At 50.6% G+C, this 22,767-nt stretch overlaps 1 protein-coding gene across 2 annotated transcripts in view; it reads left to right on the plus strand.

The window, feature by feature from the left end:
* The window catches only part of CMIP (c-Maf inducing protein), a 236,836-nt gene that overhangs the window by 126,861 nt on the left and 87,208 nt on the right, over positions 1–22,767 (plus strand). The window contains exon 2 of one of the 2 annotated variants that reach the window (XM_033128172.1): positions 17,842–17,967. In XM_033128172.1, coding sequence (XP_032984063.1) covers positions 17,842–17,967 — 126 coding nt within the window. Of the gene's footprint in view, positions 1–17,841; positions 17,968–20,468; positions 20,616–22,767 lie in introns of those variants that run through there. The other variant, XM_033128173.1, reaches the window with a different exon arrangement.

Raw genomic sequence — 22,767 nt, forward strand, 5'->3', positions numbered from 1 at the left:
GAGTGTTGTTTTCTGACCAGGAAAAGCACACACGTTTATCCTGCGGGGAAGATCCCTTCCCGTCCCTGCTTCCCTTCTCTCTGTCTTCTCCCCCATTGCGGATTACAGAGGTTTGGGGTACACGTGTGCATCGTCGCTGCCTCTACAAGTTCTGATCCTTTGCCAGAAGGGCCTTGTTATCTTGGCCCCGTTGCCCCACCGTGAGTGCTCTCATTTCAGGCCAGGAGTAACTTATCTTGGGGAATATCGAGCAGTGGTTCCCCATACTTCTCCAGTATTACATATAACCTCCGTGTGATGGTTAAGTCATACTCTACTTTCCTATGAAATTATAGGGCCATGCCAAAACCCAACATGCCCTTTTTCTCTGTCTGCTTTGTCTATTTCACTTGAACTTATCATTTGACTTCCTGTGTATTTCTCTTATTTATCTCGTTTTCTGTCTGTCTCCCCCACCACAAGGGAAATTCCATGAGAGCAGGGATGCTGTTTTTCATGGCACACAGTAGGTCCTCCATATTGCATGCCCTGACGTTCGTGACTGTGTGCTAGATACTGTGCTAAGTGAATTCCATGCATACTCTCATTTCATCTTCATAATGACCCAATCAGCAGGGCTCTGTTATCATTCCATTTCACAGATGAGAAAGCTGAGTTTCCACAAGACTAAACTATGTATCCCAGGGCCCATACCCTGTGAGAGGCAGAACTGGGCTGTGAAGTCAGGCTTCCTGACTCCCAAGCCTGGGTTCTTTACCATTATAATTTGAGAAATCTGTAGAATGCCATAATGCTATTCTGAACTCAGTCTTGCTTGTCAGCAAATGTATATTCATAGCAGCAGCACCTACCTACATTTGAGCTGCAGTGAACACGAATATGCAGACATTCCATATTTTCCATCTAAAGGCTATGCTTGTGGGCAGGGACGGGTCTCGCATACCCTGGTGTCCCCCAGCCTGGCCTGTGCCTGGTGCGTGTGGGCTCTCTCCGTTGAATGCTGCCGACATGCGTGGTGGGACAAAACATCGCGGAGTAATTCTGCCAGCTCCCTGCCATCGTCTGTGTCCGTAGAGAGGCAAGCGGTATCCAGAGGAATATAGTCTTTTCAAGGAAACTTTGTGGAATTGAATAAAGTACTGCAGAAAAACACGCAGATCCTAAGTGTATGCTTTGGTAAATCTGCACAAATCGAACAGATCTTTGTAACCTGTACCCAGATGGAGACACAGTACGACCATCCTTGAGACCTTCCTTGGGCCCCTTCCCACTACCACTCCCCCAAAGGTGACCGCTCCCCTAGCCTTTGCCAGTGTCCTTATATAAATGAACTCATGTACCCTTTTGTCAGTGAAACTCATATTGCCGTGGAGGCTTGCGGTCTGTTCCCTCTCACTGTACAGTTTTCCACTGGGTGAATTCGTTGTTGTGTATTTATGTGTTTTACTGTCGAAGGGCACTTGTGAAGTGCCGCTGTGGATCTTGGGGCATGGTGACCATGTGTACGCATTCCTGTTTGGGGTATGTAGCGGTGGAGATCCTGGGGCGCAGCGGGTAGGGGTAGAGTCAGCTCTGTCAGGTGCTGACAGGCCCCCTTGCAGAGTGCTGTATCCCAGCTCATGTTCCCACCAGCAGTGCAGGAGCATTCAGCGTTCTCCACATCCCGGCCATCACAGGATACTGTCATTTTTCACCCCCGTGTTTTTTTTTCTTTTCTTTTATTGTAACATACACATAACATAAAATTTACCACTTCCACAATTTTTAAGTGTAGAGTTTGTGGTACTAAGGACAATCACATTGTTGTACAACCATCACCACCATCCAGCTCCAGAACTCTTTATCTTGCAACACTGAAACTCTGTCCCCATTAAACAGTAATTCTCCATTTCCTCCACTCCTTCCATCCCCTGGCACCCACCATTCTACTTTCTGTCTCTGTGAATCTGACTACTCTGGGTACTTCATATAAGTGGAATCATACACTGTTTGTCTTTTTGTGACCGGCTTATTTCACTTGGCATAGTGTCCTCAAGGTTCATTCATGTTGTAGCATGTGTCAGAATTTCCTTCCTTTTTCAGGCTGAATAATATACTCCACTGTTTACATACGCCACATTTCGTTTCTCCATTCATCCATCAATGGACACTTGAGTTGCTTCCACCTTTTGGTAATTGCAAATAACGCTGCTGTGAACACAGGTGTACAAATATCTGTACAAGTCACTCCTTTCAGTTCTTTGGGATAGATACCCAGAAGTGGAACTGCTGGATCAATGGTAATTCTATGTTTAATTTTTTGAGGAACCTACCTTTTGAGGACAGAGTTTCAGTGTTGCAAGATAAAGCTGCTGTTTTCCATAGCAGCTACCCCGTTTTTATATTCCTACCCGCAGTGTACAAGGGTTGCAGTTCCTTTATATCCTTACCAACACTTGTTATTTTGTAGTTTTTGTTTTGACAGTGGCTATCCTAATGATAGGTGTTGATTGTGTGTGTGTGTGTGTGTGTGTGTGTGTGTGTGTGTGTCCATTCTGGTAGGCATAGTGTTTAGCTGGTGGTTTTCATTTGATTTCAGAAGAATGACGTTTTAATGAATTTGTCTGGATATCTGTCTTGAAAATTGGTAATTTTATTCTAGGTTGTTGGAGGTGCCTGTGTACCACCAGCAGTGTGTCTTCTAATCACTGTGATGCTTCTAGTACACAGTAGGCGCTCAGTACATTCTTATTGAGTTGAATTAAGTTACTGGTGGGAGTGACAGCTGCGTATTGGGATTCCAGCCGAGAGAGAAAGGACATCCTTGGACGGTGGAAACTTAAGAACCACACTTGTCTCAATAGGCTGACCCCGACTGCAGCCTCATGCCTGCGGGGACACCAGTATTTCTCTTTGCAAGAAAAGACCTGTTCACGTTCCCAAGTTCTTGTCTCAGTATCGGATCATAACCCTAAGTTCTGTGTCTCGTGAAGTGGAAGAGATGGCAGAAGCTGAATAGGTGTTTAGGGCAGAAACAGCTGCCTCTGTGACCTCCGTGGGGCCCCCCCAGGAGCCTTGAAATGACAACACCCCTTCCTAAGTGGCATATGAAAGGCCAGCCTTGAAGCTCTGACCAAATATGGCCACATCCATTTGGTGTAATTAGTGCAGGGCGGCACCTTCTGGAAATAATGAATCAACAGAGACGAGGGCTCAAAGCTGTGGGACCTGCGTCTGCTCTGGGCCAGGCCTGTACCCGGAGGGTTCCTGCTCCGCGGCCCCTGCGCTGTCTGCGGCCATTGTGGCCTCGCAGCGTGATCAGGCCGGCAGCCAGCCACTCATTTGTACTGGGTACTGCTTTTATTTTTAATTAGAGTTTGTTTTCTCTTTCATCCACTTGTTTGTTGTACTGACAGATACAGACTCTGGGCAGCTTGAGCTGATTCCCAAGTGGGCTCTGGGCTGGCCGGTCCGACATCAGAGGCTGGTTTCCCCGAACAGGAAAACCTAGTGACGCGTCACACTTTGCCTCCCCAAGGGCCTCTTCCTTCCCCTTTCTCATTTCTTCCCTTCTTCCTCTCTTTTCTGTAGCCAAATGGCTGCTCAGTGGCGTTCACTGCTGCCAGCATTGTTGTTATCGTCATTACAGGGCTTAGCAGGAAGTACGCGAGTTGGACAGTCAGGAGCCCCGTCTTGGCTCCACTGCTTCTTTGTAAGTGACTTTGCCTCTCGGTGACTCATTGACTCATCTGTAAAATGGGAAGAACAGTGCTGCACACCTCACGGTGTTCTAATGAAAATGAACTGATGCTTGAAAAGTCCTTCGCACCTTCAGCCTTTGTAGAAAGTAGCCCTCTTCCCTCCCTCCCGCCCGCCCCCCTCCCTCACTCCCTCCCTCCCTCCTTCCGTCCCTCAGTTAACTTATTGTGGGGAGTAAGGTAAACTCCACGTACTGAATTCATCGGTTTAGTGAAGAATATAAGTAAAAAGACTGTTTCCACATGTGACATCATGTGTGATCATAAGTTGGCATCTGCCTGAGTCTTCCGTGATCTCATAGAAGTGGTGCTGAATCCTGCTTAGGTGGGTGGGAGTGTGGGTTGATGAAGGCTGGATGGACACTGAGGGACAGACACATTGCAGGGAGTGTCCTTGGAGCATAGGGCAGAGTGAACGATTGTTCCCAAAACTCGTGTTTGCCCCCCACCAGTGATATTCTGCCACCCTGAGGTCTAGTCAGAGCCTCAGGGAGGTCAACAGTGGGGCCCCCGACAGGTAGCCCTATCTTGGAGAGTTCAGGGGTCCCACCTCGGGTCTGCCACTCCCAGCTGGCTGGTCCTGGGGAGTTACCATACCTCTCTGAGCCTGCTTACTTTACGCATATTGGACCAAAACATGGTTCTCGTTTTTATCCCTCCCTCCCTCTCTCCTATTACGTTTTTAGAAGACTGTGTTGATGGGAGGCCCTGTCCCCAGCTTTCTTTACACTGTCACAGGTTCTCTGAATGAGACTCAGTCATGCTGCCTTGTTCCCATTGCTCCTATAATTTTGGGAACAAGAGCGAGGTGGGCGGTCACCCTGCCTGGGCCTGGCATCTCACTTCTAGCAGCCTTATGTCCCCAGTGGATGTGTGTAGGTAGCTCTGGGAGAGAGAGCCACGTCGCCTGGCTTCTAGGTCATTTGCTTTCATTTAGGGATGGGCCCAAGGGGGTTTTCCCTAAATTTGTCTTCTGGAAAATTTCTTCAGAGCTTGTCTGATTTGTCCACAGAATTTAGGGTTAGAACTAAGGCTAGTCCTTAGAGGGGACATTGCTGGAGCCCTGGAGGACACAGTAAATAGCAAATTCATCCATTCACTTACCCACCCACTGAAACTTCCTTTGTGGCTCTGTGCTAAAAGTCACCTTAGAAAACAAGGAGAGGAAACGTTCTACTCTTTTTTCTTTCCCATCCATCCATCCATCCATCCATCCACCCACAACATATTTATACCCCTTGAATGGTTTAAACCAGCCTTTGGCAAGGTATAGCTCCCAGGTCAAACCTGGCCTGCTGCCTTTGTAAATAAAGTTTTATTGGAACACAGCCATGGTCATTTGTGTATCGTCTATGGCTGCTTTCACAGCATGGCAGCACTGTTGAATTGTTATGACAGAGACCATGTGACTCACAAAGGCTAAAGAATGTAGTGTCTGGCTCTTCACAGAACATGTTTGCCAACCTGTGGTTAGATCACAGGGCTAGAGTTCCAGTCCTGACTTCATTAATAATGGGGGCGTGGCGTAGGGCCACGTATTTCTCTTCTCTGGGCCTTGGTTTTCTCTCGGCTGTAAAATGGAATCATACTGGCACCCATCTCATGGGTCAGTGAGAAGACTCTGCAAGCAGCTGACCCACATAGGAGGCACAAAGATGACCCTTAATCAGGACAATTACTCTGGACATGGGCTAAGGTGGCGGACTGACATGCACAGTCTCTGTTCTCAGCAGCTCCCGGCACACAAGCAGTTGACACCAGTGCACAGGAAGGTACCAGGGTTGAAGCATGCCCCAGCCTATGAGGACCCAGAAGCAGGTGCCCCTGTTTCTAGGCTGTCATGGGCTATGGTTTTTCACCAGCTGAACTACGTCATCAACTAGCATGTGTTTTTGAAGACCGGAAAGTTTGCCGTCCCATCCCTTTCGGTATCCTTACGTCCGATGGGTGCAGGCCTGCATGACACTGGCATGTGATCTTGGAGTTAAATCAATACTAACATGAACAAAACTATACAGTTGCCGTTCCCAGCCTTTAACTCAGAGCTCTAATCTTGAACAAACGTGCCCTTTCTTTTTGCAAAAACGCCTAGATCGAGCATGGCGAGAAGACTGAACATGAAGGGAAGTAGAGACGCCCCCTTCTGCCACGTTAGCCATGAAAAAAGTGTGTTTTGCCATCACCTCCTCTGTGGCCCTGAGTCCAGTTTTGAGAAGCACGCTTCCTCTCCTGCAGGTCTCAGGAGTGCCCTGTGTGAAAGATGCGCTCCACCTTATGAGGAAATGGAGATCCATTGCTGGCCTATTTCCATCCCCCAAACTCAGGAATCCTCTTTCTCCCAAAGGCATAGGTACCTGAGAAAGAGCAGACCCTACAAAGAAGCTCGTTTTTATATAAAACCTCTCTGCAATTCCCCTCAAACATCTGTTTCTTGGGCTTAAATATAAGCATTTTATCCTGTGGCCCAGGAATCCCACTCCTGGGTATTTACCCAAAAGAGTGCTTTGGTTTCCCCACTCCACTCCCCTCCCCCCAAAATAAGTACAAAATACGTTCACAGCAGCTTTATACACGATAGCCCCAAACTTGAAACAACCAAAGATTCATAAACAACATTGTAGGTGGGGAGGAACACTGCTCTGCAGTGAAAAGACAGACGCCCCAAACAAAAGGAGCCAGACGCAAAAGTGTGTGTGCTGTGCGCTTCCCCTTGTAAGACGTTCCAGGACCAATCTGCAGCAATGGACGCCAGGACAGCGGACACCTCCTGGCGGTGTGGACTGGGAGGGGGCACGAGGGGACCTTCTGCGGGGGCCACACAGGGCTTTGCATGTGCAGAAGGGAATCCAGCTAACCACGGAAGGCTGTGCACCTTTGGACTTGACATTGTCCTGTTTACATAGTATACTTTAATTAAAAAAAAATAGGAAGGGAGAGAGAGACAGAGAGAGACAGAGAGAGAGAAAGAGAGAGAGAGAGAGAGAGAGAGAGAGAGAGAGGGAGAGAGAGAGAGAGAAAATCCAAGAATTGGAGAAGGTTGGGCAGTCGAGGGCTGTGCCTGTCTCAGGCCTTCCTGGGGAGTCTTTGCATGCCAGTCTCATCTAACACCTTCCTATTCCCCGAGCAGAGTCCAGCACGCTGCGGCTTCCTGTGCTTTTCCTTTCCTCCATGGGAGTGCCTGGCACTCCCCTACCCACCTGAAGACCCAGCTCAGAGGTCACTTCTGGGACGCTTTCCCCAATGTCCCAGAGTGTTCCTCCTCCACCCCCGCTTGCCCTTTGTTCCTACACCCTTCAATTATGGTGCTTATCACATCGTGTTGTCGTTTACCTTTGTACACCTCTGTCCCCGCCTACACTGGCGCCTGAGGCCCTGGTCATCTTGGGGCTCCCAGGCCAGTGTGTCGCAGAACAGGCCAGGGACGTGGGATGGTGGATACGGACCTGGCCTCTGAAGTCAACAGCGAGGTCTGTCTGCTGACCCACTGTGAGCTGGGGCCCACTGTTTAACTGCTGCAAGTCTCCCCTTGTTCCTCTTTATACAGGGGTCCTACAGGATCCTTGTGAAGGAGATGGTGCCTGGGGACTGCCCAGCTGCGGGCCTGGCCTGTGGGATATGCTTGACCTATGTGGGCTGCTGACTCAAATGGGTGGAAGCGTGCTGACGTTGCGTCACGGCCTCCAGAGCTGATCAGTTGCTCCGATGGAGAAGGTGCCCGGTGGCACAGATGCTGAGCACCACGCCCTGGAGACCAGATTCCCATCCATCTTTCCATGTCTGTGATGGCAACTGGGGTTGGAAGGGTCTGAATGTAGAACTACAGCCCTTCGCTCTATTATTAAACCTCTTGAGCCATTTGGCCTTAAAAGGGGGCAGCTGCCGTGGCCGGTCTCGTGATTAATGAGCCAGCGTGCCTCCCGCCTGTCTCCACGGAGCCCGGTCCATGGAGAACAGCCGGGCCTGCCCTGACACTGACCTCCTGGCCCAGCCTCTGGCTCTGCTGAGGGCCGGGCTGGAGAAAGACGGTCCAGGGGCTCTTCCTGAATGTCCCACGGCCCCCCAGGCAGCCCCTCCTGAGCCCCCAAGGAGGGCTGGGCTGTGACAGGGCTTGACTGAGATGGGGCAAGAGGTGGGCACGCCTGAGGTGGGCAGTGCTGCACGGCTCAGAGCTCCTGGGGTGCCAGCTGAGAGCCCGGCCCCACACCGTCCATAGCTGATAGGTCCTGCTTATCATCCGTTCTCCAGAGCTGCTTGGTGTCCTGTGCACCAGGCTCACTCCGACCCAGAGCCGTCCTCTCTGTTCTCACTTTCTAGGGTAATTTGTGGGTGATGGAGGGACTCAGAGCATTTGTGCAAAGCCCCTTCTTCCTTCTTGTTGAGGCTTTTGGAAAATAATCACCCGGGTATAATGAGCTCCTTCTTAGCACCTGGCACCGTGCTGGGAGTTGAACTCTCTCATCCTTCCCTGCCTGCAGCCCCCCAAGTCCTGGCCTTCTTTCTCAGGCAACCCTGTGTAATACTCTCTTGGGGTGACAGCATGAGCATAGTTACTTATCAAGTTCTTACGAGGTGCTGAGCTATACACACTTAATTTCTCTCCACAAACACCCTTAAGATAGGTATACTGTTACCTTTTTTTATTGCGATATAATTCACGTACCATAAAATTCCCCACGTGGGTCATATGGAAACTGTGTAACTTTTTGAATAACTGCCAAACTGTTTTCCCAAACGGCTGTACCATTTCACAATCCCACCATCAGTGTACGAGCATTCCAGTTTTCTCACATCCTCTGTAACACTTGGTATTATCTTTTTAAAATAGTAGCCGTCGTAGTGGGTGTGAATACTAGCTAGCTTTTCCACGGGAGAAAATGGACTCAGAGAGGCCAAGTGACTTGCCTAAGGCCACACAGTCAGCAAGTGGTGGAGCCTGGATTCGACTCTAGAACTTCTGATTTTTTTGTAAGCATCTTTTTAGTGAAGTGTAACATACATACAGAAAAGTGCACACGTGGAATCCTGCTTGATGAGTTTTTACAAAGAGAACACACAGTGTCACTACCAACAGGAATCAAGACCTAGAATGGTATCAGGCCTCCAGAAGCTCCCTCTGGCCCCTTTCCAGCACTGTCTCCATCCCGGGGTAACCAGCAGAGTTACCAGTTCTGCTAGAGGACGGTGCGGTGGTGTCACACTGGGACAGACTTCCTGACTTCCCGCTCCCTAGGCTGTCACATAGACAAAGGCCAGGACGGAAGCCCCAAGTTCTCCGTTCTCTTCCCCTTCTGCCCTGAGTAGCCAGCCATGTACAGTTGGTTAAGGTATGTCCCTGCTCAGAGCCTCCACTTCTGGTCTGTCGGGGGTCGATGGCAGTACTTGCCACCAGGCGGGCTGTGGGTTTCGGGGGATTGGTGGAGGTGGGAAGGACCATGCAGATCTGGGAAGTGGGCGAGGGGAGCCAGCAGCGGTGTTCCCTGCCTGGGAGGTCCTGACACTAGGGCAGGGATAGGTGTTCTGTTGGGCCTGAGCAGGGGCCGGGGCCAGTCCCTCCGAACTCCAGACTCCCTTCCAAACTCCCTCTGAGCCTTGATCAGTTGCTCAGCTGTCAGAGGTGCCCAGCGAACCCGATGAAAGCCCTGTGCCCTGAGGACACAGACTTCTATCCTTCTGACCGCCTGTTTTTCGGGGGTCATCTGTCTCCTCAGTTCCACGATTGTACTGTGTCCCTGCCTTTCACTGCCATGTCCCCAGGCCCTGGCATTAGGTCACACGTGGGAAGGGTTCTGCTTGTCGAATGAATACGTGAATTCAGTCCCAAAAGACCATTGCAGTAGCCACATTTCAGGTGCTCAGCAGGCCACTGGTGGCCACTGCATTGGGCAGTGCAGCCGCGGTTCGTTTCCATCATCACAGAAAGTTCTGTCAGACGGTGCTGATCGAGAGTCGTTTATGCTGTGAAGAGGTTAGAGTAATCACCCCCACGGCCAAGATAAGATCAAACGAAACGCCGTGACACACAAGAAGGATGTATTTTTCTCACAAGAAGTTTTCTTGCTCAAAACCCAATTACTTTTACTTTACACAAAATTCTGATGGGCTCGGCACTCTGGTTTCATAGGCTACCCCAGAGGAGGAGTAACCGTTTGCGGGTAGGGTATGAGGGGAGGTACATTGGCAGCAGAAGGAAGTAGCCCTTTGGCATCAGGAGAATGTTTGGAGTCACTACACAAAACAGACAGTCTCCCCACGGCCAGCAAGTGTAGCAGCAGTCAGCTCTCCGTCCTCTGGTGGCACCAAGACCATTGCTGGGCTGCCCTGCTCCCCAGTGGAGAGTCGCAATGATACCATGGCCCTGGGGCACCCAGAAAAGGTTACGTCATGCTCAGTATTTTTGGTTTATGGAAACAAGGGGCAAGGGGGAGTGTGAAAGGCATTTGAGGAGATTTGCTCTGGGGCTGGGGCCCAGACTGGCCTGTTTAGCAGCGGATTGTTACCTGCCGCTTTCTTTTGCTGTATAACTTTCCCTCTGTGGGATTGAAGAGAACATCAAAATATTTTGACAGGCCTTTCCCAAATGAGCACATGTGGGTTTCTGCCCTTGAGGCCATGTGGAGCCATAGGTGGCCTGGCGTCCTGCATGGCTGGGTGGCAGCGGGCAGGCAGATTCTGAGAGCCCTGCTCTGCCAGGTTCGGCTGTGTCCTCTCTGGTCCCGGCTCCTTTGTTGCTTAGCATGCACCTGTGATGTGTGTGCACACAGGTACGCACGTCGGAGTTTGGATCTGGCCAGAGGAGTGTGACGGAGCATGGGAATGGAGGCTGCAGTTTCGGGGTTGTGAGAGTGAATCTTGGGTCTGTCTGTCTCTTAAAAGCAGGGACCAGTGACATGCCATCACCTGTCCATGCCCCAATTTCTTTTTCTGTAGCATTTAGATAAATAGGGATACATGCAGCAGACCCCCCCCATGTTGTTATGTGGTTAAATGAGATAATACATACAAGCCTGGTACTGGCCGCTGGGAACTGCCTGATAGACGTTAACCAAGGGCACCTGTGCCTTCCCGTGTGAGGGACTTCATGAGGGTGGTGCTTGCAGAGCATGCGTCCTTCCTGTCACTGGAAAAAATACCCAGCAGGCTATTCACAGTTGCCAAAAGGTAGAAACAACCCAAATGTCCATCAATTGATAGATGGGTAAATAAAACACAGCTTAATGTCCATTCAATGGAACATTATTTAGCCATAAAAAGGAACGGAATACTGATATGTGGTACAACGTGGATGAACCTGAAAACATTAAACGAAAGCAGCCAGATAGAAAGGACCACATATTGTATGATTTCATTGATATGAAATGCCCAGAACAGGCAAATCCATAGAGACAGATCGCAGACTGGTGGTCATCAGGGACTGGGGGCGGGGGGCCGTTACAGGGAGTGACCCCTTAATGGGTATGGGGTTTCCTCTTGGGGTGATGCAAGTGTCTTAGAACTAAATGGAGGTGAAAGTTGCATTGGGAATGCACTAAATGCCATTGAATTGTATAATACATTTAAAAATAGTTAATGTTTAATGTTATGTCATGAATTTTATCTCAAGTTTTTAAAAAGCAGCAGGGGGAGGTGAGGGCTGAAGCCTCTCCCCCAGCCGAGCCCCTCCCTGGTACCCACCGTGGTCATGGCGTCATCATTACTGTTACAGCCGCTGTTGTTCGCTGCCCAAGGTGGGGTGGGGGGCGCCCCTGCCCTCCAACCTGACATCTCTCCTTTGAGGCCAAGGTTCGCGTGGGGTGCGTGCGCTGGGAACGAATCCTTCCTTATGCCAGTGGGGCGGTGCCACCTGGAAGCAGGCTGTGCCGTGCAGGTCCCCCTGCACCGTGACTCAGTGACCTCCCCTTGTGGAGAATGGAGATGCGTCCACAGCCGGGCATACTCCGCAGGCTGCCCGGCGCCAACCCCTCCCGTAACACACAGCCTGCTGGTCTCGGCCCACATCCCCAGCTGGCCAAGGTTTCCCAGCCTCCCACTTCCTCCTCCCCCTGGAGCAAGCTCCTTGAGGGTGTTTCCAGACCAGCTTTTCCTTTTGGAGTCCAGAGCCTCCTCCCTCGGAACAGCGCTGGCGCCTGGTTGACGCGCGCCTTGAGTCAGTCTGAAGCCTCGTGTTGGGGGCCGGGCCTCTGATGTCATGATTCATATTCACTTCTAGAGAAATCCCCATGGAAACCAGCAGGCAGGTTTGAGCGGGAGGGAGCTGGCTTCCCAAAAAGGCAGGGGAGGCAAAGACGGAATGAGGGGATGGGCTTCAGTGGGGGATGTGTCAGGAGCCTTTGGTCCCCCCTCTCCATGCCTATCTGATACGTGGGACGTCCAAGAAGGTGCCCAGTTTGGAATATCAGCTCTGAAGGCTTTGGGGGGGGTGGTCATCGGAGGCCCTGATGAGCCCCCTCTAGGTCCTGCTTACTGTAGCCCCTGTCCAGGTGTGGAGGGGACACCAGGAAAGAAGCTCATCTTGGAAACAAAAGCAGAGGGAGAGTATTCTTTTCCTGGTCTGGCAAATGCAAAGACCCCCCAACCTAGCCCCTCCTCAAGCCCTGAGCAGAAGGACACAGGCACCCCCAACCTGTTCCCTGACTCCTATGGGAAAGCAGTGTCACCAGGAGCCAGGACCCTGGGGACTTCTGCCACTCAAACACCTTGGGGTGCGTCATGTGGCAGGCACTCAGCTACCAGGTGGTCGCACTGAGCTCACCCAGTCAGAGCGTGGCTTCTAGCAGGACCCAGTCGTCCGGGAGCCCAGGATGAAGGCTCCACCAGTCTTAAGCAGGGCTCCCCAGTTCTCGTTAATGTTTCTTTAATGAGAGCAATTTGGCAATGATGTGAAATATGCTCTTACCCTTTGTCCCAGTAATTCCATTTCTGGGAATCTGGCCTAAAGAAAGAATCCTAAATATAGGGTAGAGAAACATGTTTCATAAGGATGTTCATTGTGGAGTTGTTTAGAGTAGCCAAAATGAATACCACCTCACTGTCCATGGGAAGGGGGAAGAAGTGGTGGTGAATAAATGAGTGGCTGAATATTTTATAGCCACTAAAATGGTGGTTCTGGAGATTATTGTTCAGAATATGGGATGTGCACATGCTGTAACATTATGTTAAAAAAAAAAGACGAGTTACAAAATTATATGTGCTGCTTGATTTGGGCTGTGTAAAAAAAAATTATGTATAAAAAAATAATCAGAAAGGTAATATATCAAAGCGCGCTAATGATTGATCTTGATATGATTTTATCTGAAAGATTTCATTCTGTTCATCATCTCCCAAATTATCTTGAATATTCATGCATTGCCTTTCTTTGTCCAGTGTGAGTTGTAATTTACATTCAGTGTAATTCACCCTTTTAGTGTGCAGAGCTGAGTTTTGACAAACATATACAGTTGAGTAACCACTACTGCAATCAAGATACGGAGTATTTCCAGGACCCCAAAACATTCCCCCGTACCCCTGGGTACCCAGTCTCCTCCCGTCTCAGCTGATCTCATTTCCATTCGATAGCTTTGCTAATTCTGGGATGTCATATACACAGAATCACAGTTTGTCTTGCACTGCTTTTGCATGTAGAAATAACTTCTAATCTGCGTATCATTCTCTTAAATGTACCTCTTAGAGCTGGATTTCCTAGCTTCCCTCAGTGGAGGAGAATTTAATTTTTCTTTTTTTTAATCTAACTCAGCCTTTACCCCACACCAGAATCTCGTCCACTGCAGCTCTGATCATCATGTTCAAACTGCCAGGGAATTACCAGTTATCTGTAAAATCCTCCCAAGAGTGTGAAAGTACCTCGGATGGAGGGCTCCTTGGTCAGCGGGAGCTCATGCCTCACCCAGAGAGCAGCGTGTGGGGGCTCTGGACCCCGATCTGTCCACTCCCCTTGGTGACGATGATGGTAACAGTAACAATCGTGGTAGTGGCAGCAGTTAATTTTTCTTAATAAACGTTTTGTTTTAGAACAGTTTGAGATGTACAGAAAAGTAACAAAGATGGTACAAAGATTCCCATATACTCCGCACCCCATTTCCCCCAGGGTTAACATCTTCCAGAAGCATGATATATTTGTCACAACTAGTGAACCAATGTCAATATGCTATTAACGTTCCGTCCTACTTTGTTTAGTTTCCTTAGTTTTTACAAATGTCCTTTTTGTGTCCCGTGATCCCACCCGAGATCCCACAGTACATTTAGTCATTGTGTCTCCATAGTCTAATCTTGGTTGGGATACTTGCTCAGACTTTGCTTGTGTTTGATGAGTGCTGGCCCTCAGTTAGGGTTTGATGTTTTTCTCATGGCTAGACCAGAATTGTGGGTTTAGGGGAGAAAGACCCCAGAGATAAAGTTTAGTCTTTCTCACTGTAGTTCACTTCATTGAGCTTTTCAGTAAGTTCCAGATGCTGTGCTAAGCCCTTGAAACTTGGATCTTCTTTAAGGTTCCTGATAATTCTATTAAATTCTGATTTTACCGTTAGAGGAAACAGACTCAGAGAGATGTGGTCACTTGCAAAAAGACACACACAGTAAGTTGCTCAAACACAGGTCTCGCAGATTCTACAAATTTTGCTTTTAGCCAATGCTGCTTCAAACAGTGGGAAAGCAATACATCTGTTATTAAAAAAAAAACTATGTATTTATTTATACCCAACGTTTCCCCCAAGAGCCTGTGTTGCAACTTCTAATCAAGGCCACACTGACACAGCAAAAGCCTGGGGTCATGAGAAAGGCAGACACAGGCGGGTAGCGAGCCCTCCTCATGTCAGATCGCACATGTCAGCAGTGGTCATCTGGAGTGTGTTGCCCGGACTTGGTGTGGGCCCTGGCCAGTGTCTCCTCATGTCGCAGGGTCTCCGAGGAGACCGACAACCTCCTGTGGTGGGAAATAGAAGTCCAAGGCCTTCTGCTTGAGTGCCCAAAATGTGATTTTCAAGAAACGAGCCTGGCCATGTGCTTAGTTTGGATCACCAAGTCCAGCCCGTGTGGTCGTAGACCTTGTTGGGATTTTCGGAACGGGTTTTTGTATCTCTCCGTCGTTTGTTATGGTCCAGCCACTTTCCGGATGTCCTTGCGGTCACGTCATAGCCCATGTCCTGTGGCCTGTGCATCTCTAGGGGTCAGTGGGCTGGAGTTGGGAGGCCGATGGGACCGGGAGAAGGGAGAGAGCTGGATGTGGGCCACCAAGGAAAGGCTTTTGGCACAAGTGGGCACCCAAGTGCCAATGCTTCCTAAAGGAGATTTTTAAAAAATGTATTAATTTTTAAATAACGAAAAAAGCATCTTCCCACGTGTATTATGATTTATGATTCTAAGTAATACACAGATGAGCCTTTTTTTATTTAGGAAACTATTTCTTCATTTATCAAGGAAATAATCACCTTCTCAGTGTCAGGCACTGTATAGGCACTTGGAACAGAATGGTGGGGAAATCCTGCGCTTGTGGTGCTGAAACACTAGCAGGGAGACAGGAAATCGGCAACAAGCACAATGGATATTTGAATGTGGGTTTGAAAAGTGAGCATATAACCAACCCCCCCCCCAAGCCTCTGGTTTCACTGGTGCTCTTAGGACAAGATGTGCTGTGAGGGCTGAGTCACGTACGCGTACTGCAGAGTACTGAGGACATAACGTGCAGGGGATGCTGGCCGAGGGCAGAGGGAAAAGGGGAGCCCCCAAGTGTGCCTTTGGTACGCTGATATGACCATCTTCATCAGACATGGCAGTCCTGGATTGGTGCCTAGGGGTAGGCCATGTGCTGGTGAGAAGTGCAGGACGAACTTGGCTGCCTCCCCACCAGGGTCCGAGCAGCCTGGTTGCTCACCTGGACCTGTGCAGGAGCCTCCAGGGCCTGGTGAACAACCAGGAATCATTCCTCCCTGATTCCACGCACTCTTCCCAAGTCTGTTCTCCATGCAACACCCTCAGTGATGCTATATGAAATTTACCTAAAGCCTCTGCTTCCGTCCACCCCCCGGGGAATAACCGGGGGAGTAATACTTGGAGCCCCAGCTGCACTTACACATCCCTCCTAGAGTGGTCTAACCACCTCTCCAAGACATTCCTTACGCCAGTTCTCCCTCCCTTTGGCCTTTGGTTCCTCCTTGTACACTCCCAGGTTGTGCCCACTACTGGTCCTTTGCACTGGCCGTAGGCTCTGGGATGCACTTTACCTCCATCTTTCCACAGCGCTCCAGCTCTCAGCCACCTGTCACCATACTCTGTTTTGATTCTTGGTGCAGCACTGCTGCTCTCTAATAGTTTATTTATTTGGGTATTTTGTCTGTTTGTTGTCTCTCTGCCCCACTGAGCTCCCGTCTCATTCAGTGCTGTGCCCCAGCACCCAGCGTGGGACCTGGAATGTAATAGGTGCTCAGTAAATATCTGTCAGGTGAATGAATGAGTGAACATGTGGATGAACAAATCAAGTGATCAGTCAATCTTGCTTCCACAGCCTGGTGACTGATAAGGTAGAGAAATTTGAGGCAGCTTAAGCCTTCTCTGCCTCCACCACCACCACCATATCTCAACTTTGGCAGACAGAAGTTGAAATTTAAAGACCTCATGAAGGTCCTAAATCCTGGTAAAATTAACTTGTTGGGCCATGGATTTTAAATTGCATCTGCCTCTTGGTTGCAGCACAGCATGGTGGTCAGGGAGCCAGTTCCCGAGTCAGCTGCTGAGTTCAATCCTGGCCACGCCTCTTCCCAGCTGGGTGGCCTTGGGCAAGTCACGTGACCTCCTGAGCCTCAGCTTCCTCTTTTGTGCAACGGGATGGCTCTGCACCTGCCTTGTGGGACCATTAGGATTAAAGGAAGTAGCACTTGTCATGTGCCTGGGGAGTGCTTGGCTCATGTCAGGACTTGGGAGATATTAGCTGTTATCCTTCTTAGCTGTGCTGTACTTGCCTCTGATTCTGCTGAAGTCTGGCTTCCTGGGGCCAGAGTGACATGGACGCTGCCAGTACCTGGCGGTTCGTGCATCCCCCTGGTGCCTGGTGCCTTCCTTCTGTGACAGCGGAGCTCACTCAGGGAGCAGTGAGTGGCTGTGAATTTCTTTGGCCCTACTCTCATCCCAGTGTTGACCCATGATGATGGCTTTTATCATTCTTTCTTTCTACACAAATTGTTGAGCCCTTGCCAGGTGCCAGGCACTGGGGAGAGAGAGCAAGGACCAAGACAGACACCGGCCTGACCTCGTGGAGCTGCAGCCTGGCCAGGAGGCAGGCATCAAATAGATAACAGGCGACATAAGTCCACAGTAATTAACTCGGGTGTGATGAGTGTAGAGGGCTCCAGCAAGGATGTGACCGGGTGGGTTATGGTGTCCGGAGTTGTTGCAGGTTCCCGCCCCCGGAAGTCCTGTTGAGCTGAGACTTAGAGAGTAAAAGAGGAGATGACAGGGACAGGGTCACAGCTTTTCTGGGACAAAGAACAGGTTAAGAGTGTGGTACCGTCAGCAGGCCTGTGTATGGGAGTTTGGACAGGGGCTGAAGGAGGAAGTGAGACCATACCTGTGGGGCCGGTCGGTGGTCGGTGGGGTGTCCTTTCGTGTCAGGCCACCAGGAGCTGAGCAGGGGTGTAGGGGGATTGAGAGTGCCGATGTGGAATGTGAGCCTGTGGTGCTGAGTGGAGAGTGATTATACTGGGGAGGGGGACGAGGCAGGGAGATGGGAGGTGCGGGAGGCTATGACTGATTTCTGGGCAGGCCAGGGTGGCGGTTTGGACACAGCAAGGGCTGGAGGGCCCAGGCTCTGCCTATGCTGGGACCTGCTGATGCCAGGAGGAACAACGCACAGGCCTTTCCCTGAGGGGTCCCTCAGTCTGGTCCCACCTGCATCCCTAAGCAATGGGCGCGTTTCCACCATGGCTCCTCCCCTCCAGCTGGATGCCGCCACCTAGGAAAGACAGAGTTCCTTTGGTCCCTAGAACTGCCAGGTGTCTGTGCCAGCGAGGTTTGATTGTTGCCACAGTGGGGATGTTTTCTGGAACCTTCTTCTGAGTGTAGATGTTGTGCCTGATCTTGTAACCAATGTGTGTCTTTTCTCTTTGTTTTTTTGCTGCAGCCAACTGGGTACATGGAAAACTCAGTCTCCTACAGCGCTATTGAAGACGTTCAGCTGCTGTCCTGGGAGAACGCCCCGAAGTACTGTTTACAGCTCACAATTCCTGGGGGAACTGTCTTGCTGCAGGTAGGAGAAATAAACATGAGTAAGCAGTTTCTTCTCCCAGCCACACTCGCCCACCTCCTCTTTTCCCCCAGAGGGAGACAGCCAACTATCAGGAGCAAAGGTGGTTTAATGTAGGGTGTTTTTTTTTCCTCCAGGTACAAGAAGGGTATAAACCAGGGCTCACTGGAGGAAAGGAAAAGGGAATGTGCACCAATAGAGCTCCTACTGCATGTTTGCCACAGTTCTAGGAGCTTTACACATTGTATTTTTATTTCTCTTAACAAACCTGAGAAATAGATTTTCTGATCTCCATTTTACAGATGGGAAAAGTGAGGTACACGGGCACATTATTAGGCTTAAAAAGCTGTAAAAAGCAAGGAGGCATCAGATGTCACCTTTTGCTTTACTTTGAGTGAGCAGTTTTTCTTACTTCTCATATATTTAAGTCTTTGAGACTCTGGAAGTATGAGTTGTGTCCTTGGAAAAGTGCGCGTTATTGGCCAGGACTGTTGGTTGGAGGTGATCTGTATGCAAACTATCTGAAACAAAAGAGAAGTTGATTCTGTAACTGTATTAAAGTAACTGGGAAGTCTAAGAGAGAAAGGACTTCAGGCATAGGTAGATCCAGGAGTCAATTATATTAATATTCAGTCTCGTTTCTCTCTCGCGCGCGCTCTCTCTCTCTTGCTGTCTCTCTCTCATCTCCTGGCTCTGCTTCCATGTGCTGGCTTTATTGTTAGGCGCGGTGTCTCCATGTAGTGGGAAAAAATGGACTTCTAGCAGCCTCAAGCTGCTACAGTCTTAGAGCTTGTAATCTTTAAAAATGTGAGAGCCCATTTTCCTTCCCTTATATTTCTATAAAAGTCTCATGGAAGATTCTGATTGGCTCCATGCACCCCAGGGCATGCCCCACCCTGGATTACGTGCCCACCCTGACCACAGTCAGCTGTATATTCTGATAGCCTTACCGGGACCTCGTGGACCGGGAGAGGTGGGTCCCCCAAGAAAGGAGTTGTGGCAGAAAAAAATAACATGGCTGCTGAAGTACATACATGTGACGTGTTCTCTATCATTTCAGGGAGAGCCACCCCCATTTCCAGCAAGGACTCCAAGTCAGAAACCCCCTCATTTAGAGAGAATGTATTCTCTCATCATTGAGAGAACATTCTGCCTTAGCCTTTCTTTGAGGGGCATTTTCTTTCTAACTCTGTCACTGCAGGGAGACTTACTCTGAGCCCAAAGAGATGCTCCCTAAAACCCATTTCATAAGTGACCATTGGGTTGTGTAACAACGTTGGAGCCAGGAGGCACGCAGTTTGACCTCTGAGGAATGCTGAGCTCAACAAGATCAGTATAATAGCTAAACATCCTTTAGAAAAATTCCGTTCTTTACTATCGTCTCTTGGAGGACACCAAAACCGTGCCTGCCTGTCTGCTGAGTCTATGGAAGAGGTGGTCAGTTCCTGCCCCCTTGGGCTGGGGGCGGAGCAGCAGTGGAAGATGAGGGAGGTCATACATATAGCAAGATTGCATGGAAAGCTGAGAGGAGTCGGTAACAAGAAAATCCCATTTGAATCACAGAATATTGAGCTGGCCTGTCCCCTCTGCTGGGGGAGGAAGGTGAATAAGACCCTTGGCCCCACCCTTGAAGAGCTCCTGGGCGCTCTGGGGAGACGGAGTCATAAACAAATAGCTAAAATAGAGGCATGCGCTGGAGAACCGGGAGTGACTCACTCAGCCTAGGGGGGCCAGAGTGGGCTCCCCTGGGATGGCAACATTAGAACTGGGCGTAGAGAGATGAGTAGGAGTGTGTCAGGATGGGGTGCACACACTCTGGGCAGAGGGAACTTGGGAGCGAAGCATGAATTAGGTGAGGGACTGTTTGCTGCCCTGCAGGAGAAGGGAAGGGGGTTCAGGCCCTGTGATTGCACCCGGAACTGTTAGGTCACAGCCAGATCATACAGGTCTTATTAGCAGAGTATGGAAGCTGTGGTTATGTTCTGAGAGCAATAGGAGCCATTGAAAGCTCCCCAGGGGGGTGGGGGACAGCAGGGGGATCAGTCTGATTCAGGGCAGAGGAGCCTGGATGTGTGAGGGCCAGAGGGAGGCACGAGAGAGGGAAACCCTTGAAATAGCCCAGCTAGAGAAAGGAGAGCCTGAGCCCCCATCCAGGCATAGGGGTCACCACTCCACCAAGAGGAGTGGCAGGGGGCCCTCATTGCTTCTGGAGCTGGAGGGGGCAGTGGGAAGCCCAAGGAAGTACCCTGAGTGTCACTGGCCCAGAGGACAGAGGTGCAGTGAGGCTTGGAGGGGTGTCGCTCACTGGGCAGCGCCTGGAATGTCTCTTTAACCCAAGCCGTGGCTGCAGGCCGGCTGGGATGACTCGCCTGGCTGGGGCTACACCCGGCAGTGGCCTCACGTCAGAGCTTCCCCCGCGGTGCTGACAGACGGGCGGGCCCGCGGCTGCTCCAGCATCCCCATTGCTCGCTGCCCCCCCCGCCCCCCTCCGCTCCAGTGGACAGTGCAGCCGCATAGCCTGGGAGCCAGAGCTGGAGCAGGAGAGTGGGAAGAGGAGGGAGAGGTGGCCAGCACTTCCTGGGAGCCAGAGCTGGACTCAGCTGGGGGGAGGAAGCAGACGCAGCCTCCACCCATCACCCAGGGGAGCCCAGGTGGGTGCAGCTCGTCCCTGCCTGCCTCAGTCTTTCACTCACTGTCATTTCCATCGGCTTCTGCCTTGCTTCCTTCTTAATGTCGCCCTCCTGCCCTCCCTCCCATGATTCATAGGTGGTGTGTGGCCGTCTTATTATGGAAATCGGCTCTGAGTCATCTTGAAGATGGGCTCCAGGCTGAGGGGTCCATGTGGTTACGGAGTGACCGGGGGCACCTGGAGCCCCAGGATAGTGGCCCGAAATGCAGGGCAGGGCGCCCTTCACATGCCTTTGTGACAGTCGGTGGGATCCTTTGCTTTGGGCTTGTCCCCATTCATGTGATGGGACCCAGAGCCATGGCGTGACAGAGCAGTTTTCCCTGTTCCAGGTGGGAGGGAGGCCCAGGAAGCAGCCCGGGTTGCTCAGGGAGGGGCAAGGCCAGTTTGAAGAGCTTCACCTGGGTGCTTCTGGTCACCTGAGGATGACAGTGCCTTGCCACAGCCACTAGCCACACAGGTCTGTTTGCATTTAAACTGAATGTATTACATCAAATTAAGAATGCAGTTCCTTGGTCCACTAACCACATTTTGAATGCTTAATAGCCACATGTAGTTAGTGGCTGTGATATTGGACAATGCAGATAAAGAACATTTCCATTGTCACCCAGAGTTCTGCTGGATGGGCTGGGCTCTAGAACTGTTGATTTTGACCCATGTTCCATGCCCCCCAACCCCCAGGGGAAATAGCCTTAGAATGCAAGTGGGTCTGGAGTGTTCTAACATCCCTACATGCCCGAAGAGGGTCCCATCCTGCTGCGTCCAATCCGGCACAGCTGTTCGTTCCATGGGGTCCGTGTCAGGGCTTGCTGGGGTCCCTAGCCTGCCTGGTTTCTCTCTCTCTCCCTCCCCACCCCACCTCCCCAAGGTTCTCCGTATCCATGTTTTCCTGTCACTCTCTGACACTTTTTCTCCATTCTCCCCTCCCCTCCCTTCCCCTTCTCTCTCTTTTATCTCTTACTGTTACGTGCCCTGCTTCTCTGACAGTTTCTTTTTCTCTGCTTTCCTTCTCCAGGCCCCTCTCTCCATCCCTGTCCTTCTCTCTGTGTGTCTTGACTTAACTCTCTCTGTCTCTCTCCTCCTCTCTCCATTCTTCCCTCTTCTCTCCTTGTCCCTTTCTCAGGGACCTCCTTAGAAAGCTGCTTTGTTGGAATTTGAATTTGTGCCTTGCTCAGACCTCAGGAGCTGACCTATCTGAGTTCAAGGAAGGTTAAGAGACACTCTTAGGCAAACGTGCCTTCTCTCCAGCTCAGAGACACCGAGCAATCTGCCAGCAGGTCGAGTCACCAGACAAAGGCGCCAGCCTTGCGCCTAGGTCCAATTGGTGTGTTTCTGGATGCTTTGTGATCTTCAGCATGAGCTCCCTAATGCCATGTTATTAGAATCCCCGGGTGTAGAAAGGACCTATTTATCTTCTTTGCTCCCTTAATGCCCTTTCTGCTGGTGTTTCATTGTGAGGAGGGAGCTACATAAGCACATAAATGGTGCTGTGAAAGCATCCTGGGGGCTCCTCCCCAGCCCGTGGGGTGTCGTGGCAGCAGATTCTCTTCCGGGGATTTCTGCCTCCACCCACCAGTGAGCAGTGGAGAGGGCCCACTGCTCCTAAAACAAGGCCACCGGCGGGCGGGACAAGACCAGGGACAGCCTCTTCCCCGCGAGCCTCTGCTTCCCTCTGGAGCGGTTCCCAAGACCTGCTCTTCTCAATGACTTTCCCAAAAGTCCCCCAGGAGGCCGGGCAACTGTTTACCGCAAACACTGGCAGCAGGGGCAGGGACTAGGCGGGTTCCCTTCTTACTGGAAGCTGGAGAGAAAGACCTTTCCGGTCTGAAGAGCACGTGCTGTTTTTTCCCTAAGAAGTCAGCCTGGGGAAGGAGAACTTGGGAACAGTCACCCCCAGTGCACCCTTGGCTGTTTTTCTCACCTCTCAAGACAATGCAACAATGAGAGGGAACTTGGCAGCTTTCGAAGAGGAAATTAAGCAGAATTTGCCTGGAACGAGGCCCTTTCTGTATTCGAAAGATTTATCACTAGGAGAAGTTGCGCCGGCCTGAGCAGGCCTGCCTCTTCCAGGGCTCTTTCTCTGGAATCGCGTCTCCTCTGCTGGAATCTCATCTCCT

The sequence above is a fragment of the Rhinolophus ferrumequinum genome, chromosome 15, assembly GCF_004115265.2.
Source record: "Rhinolophus ferrumequinum isolate MPI-CBG mRhiFer1 chromosome 15, mRhiFer1_v1.p, whole genome shotgun sequence".
Classification (NCBI taxonomy): Eukaryota; Metazoa; Chordata; class Mammalia; order Chiroptera; family Rhinolophidae; genus Rhinolophus; species Rhinolophus ferrumequinum.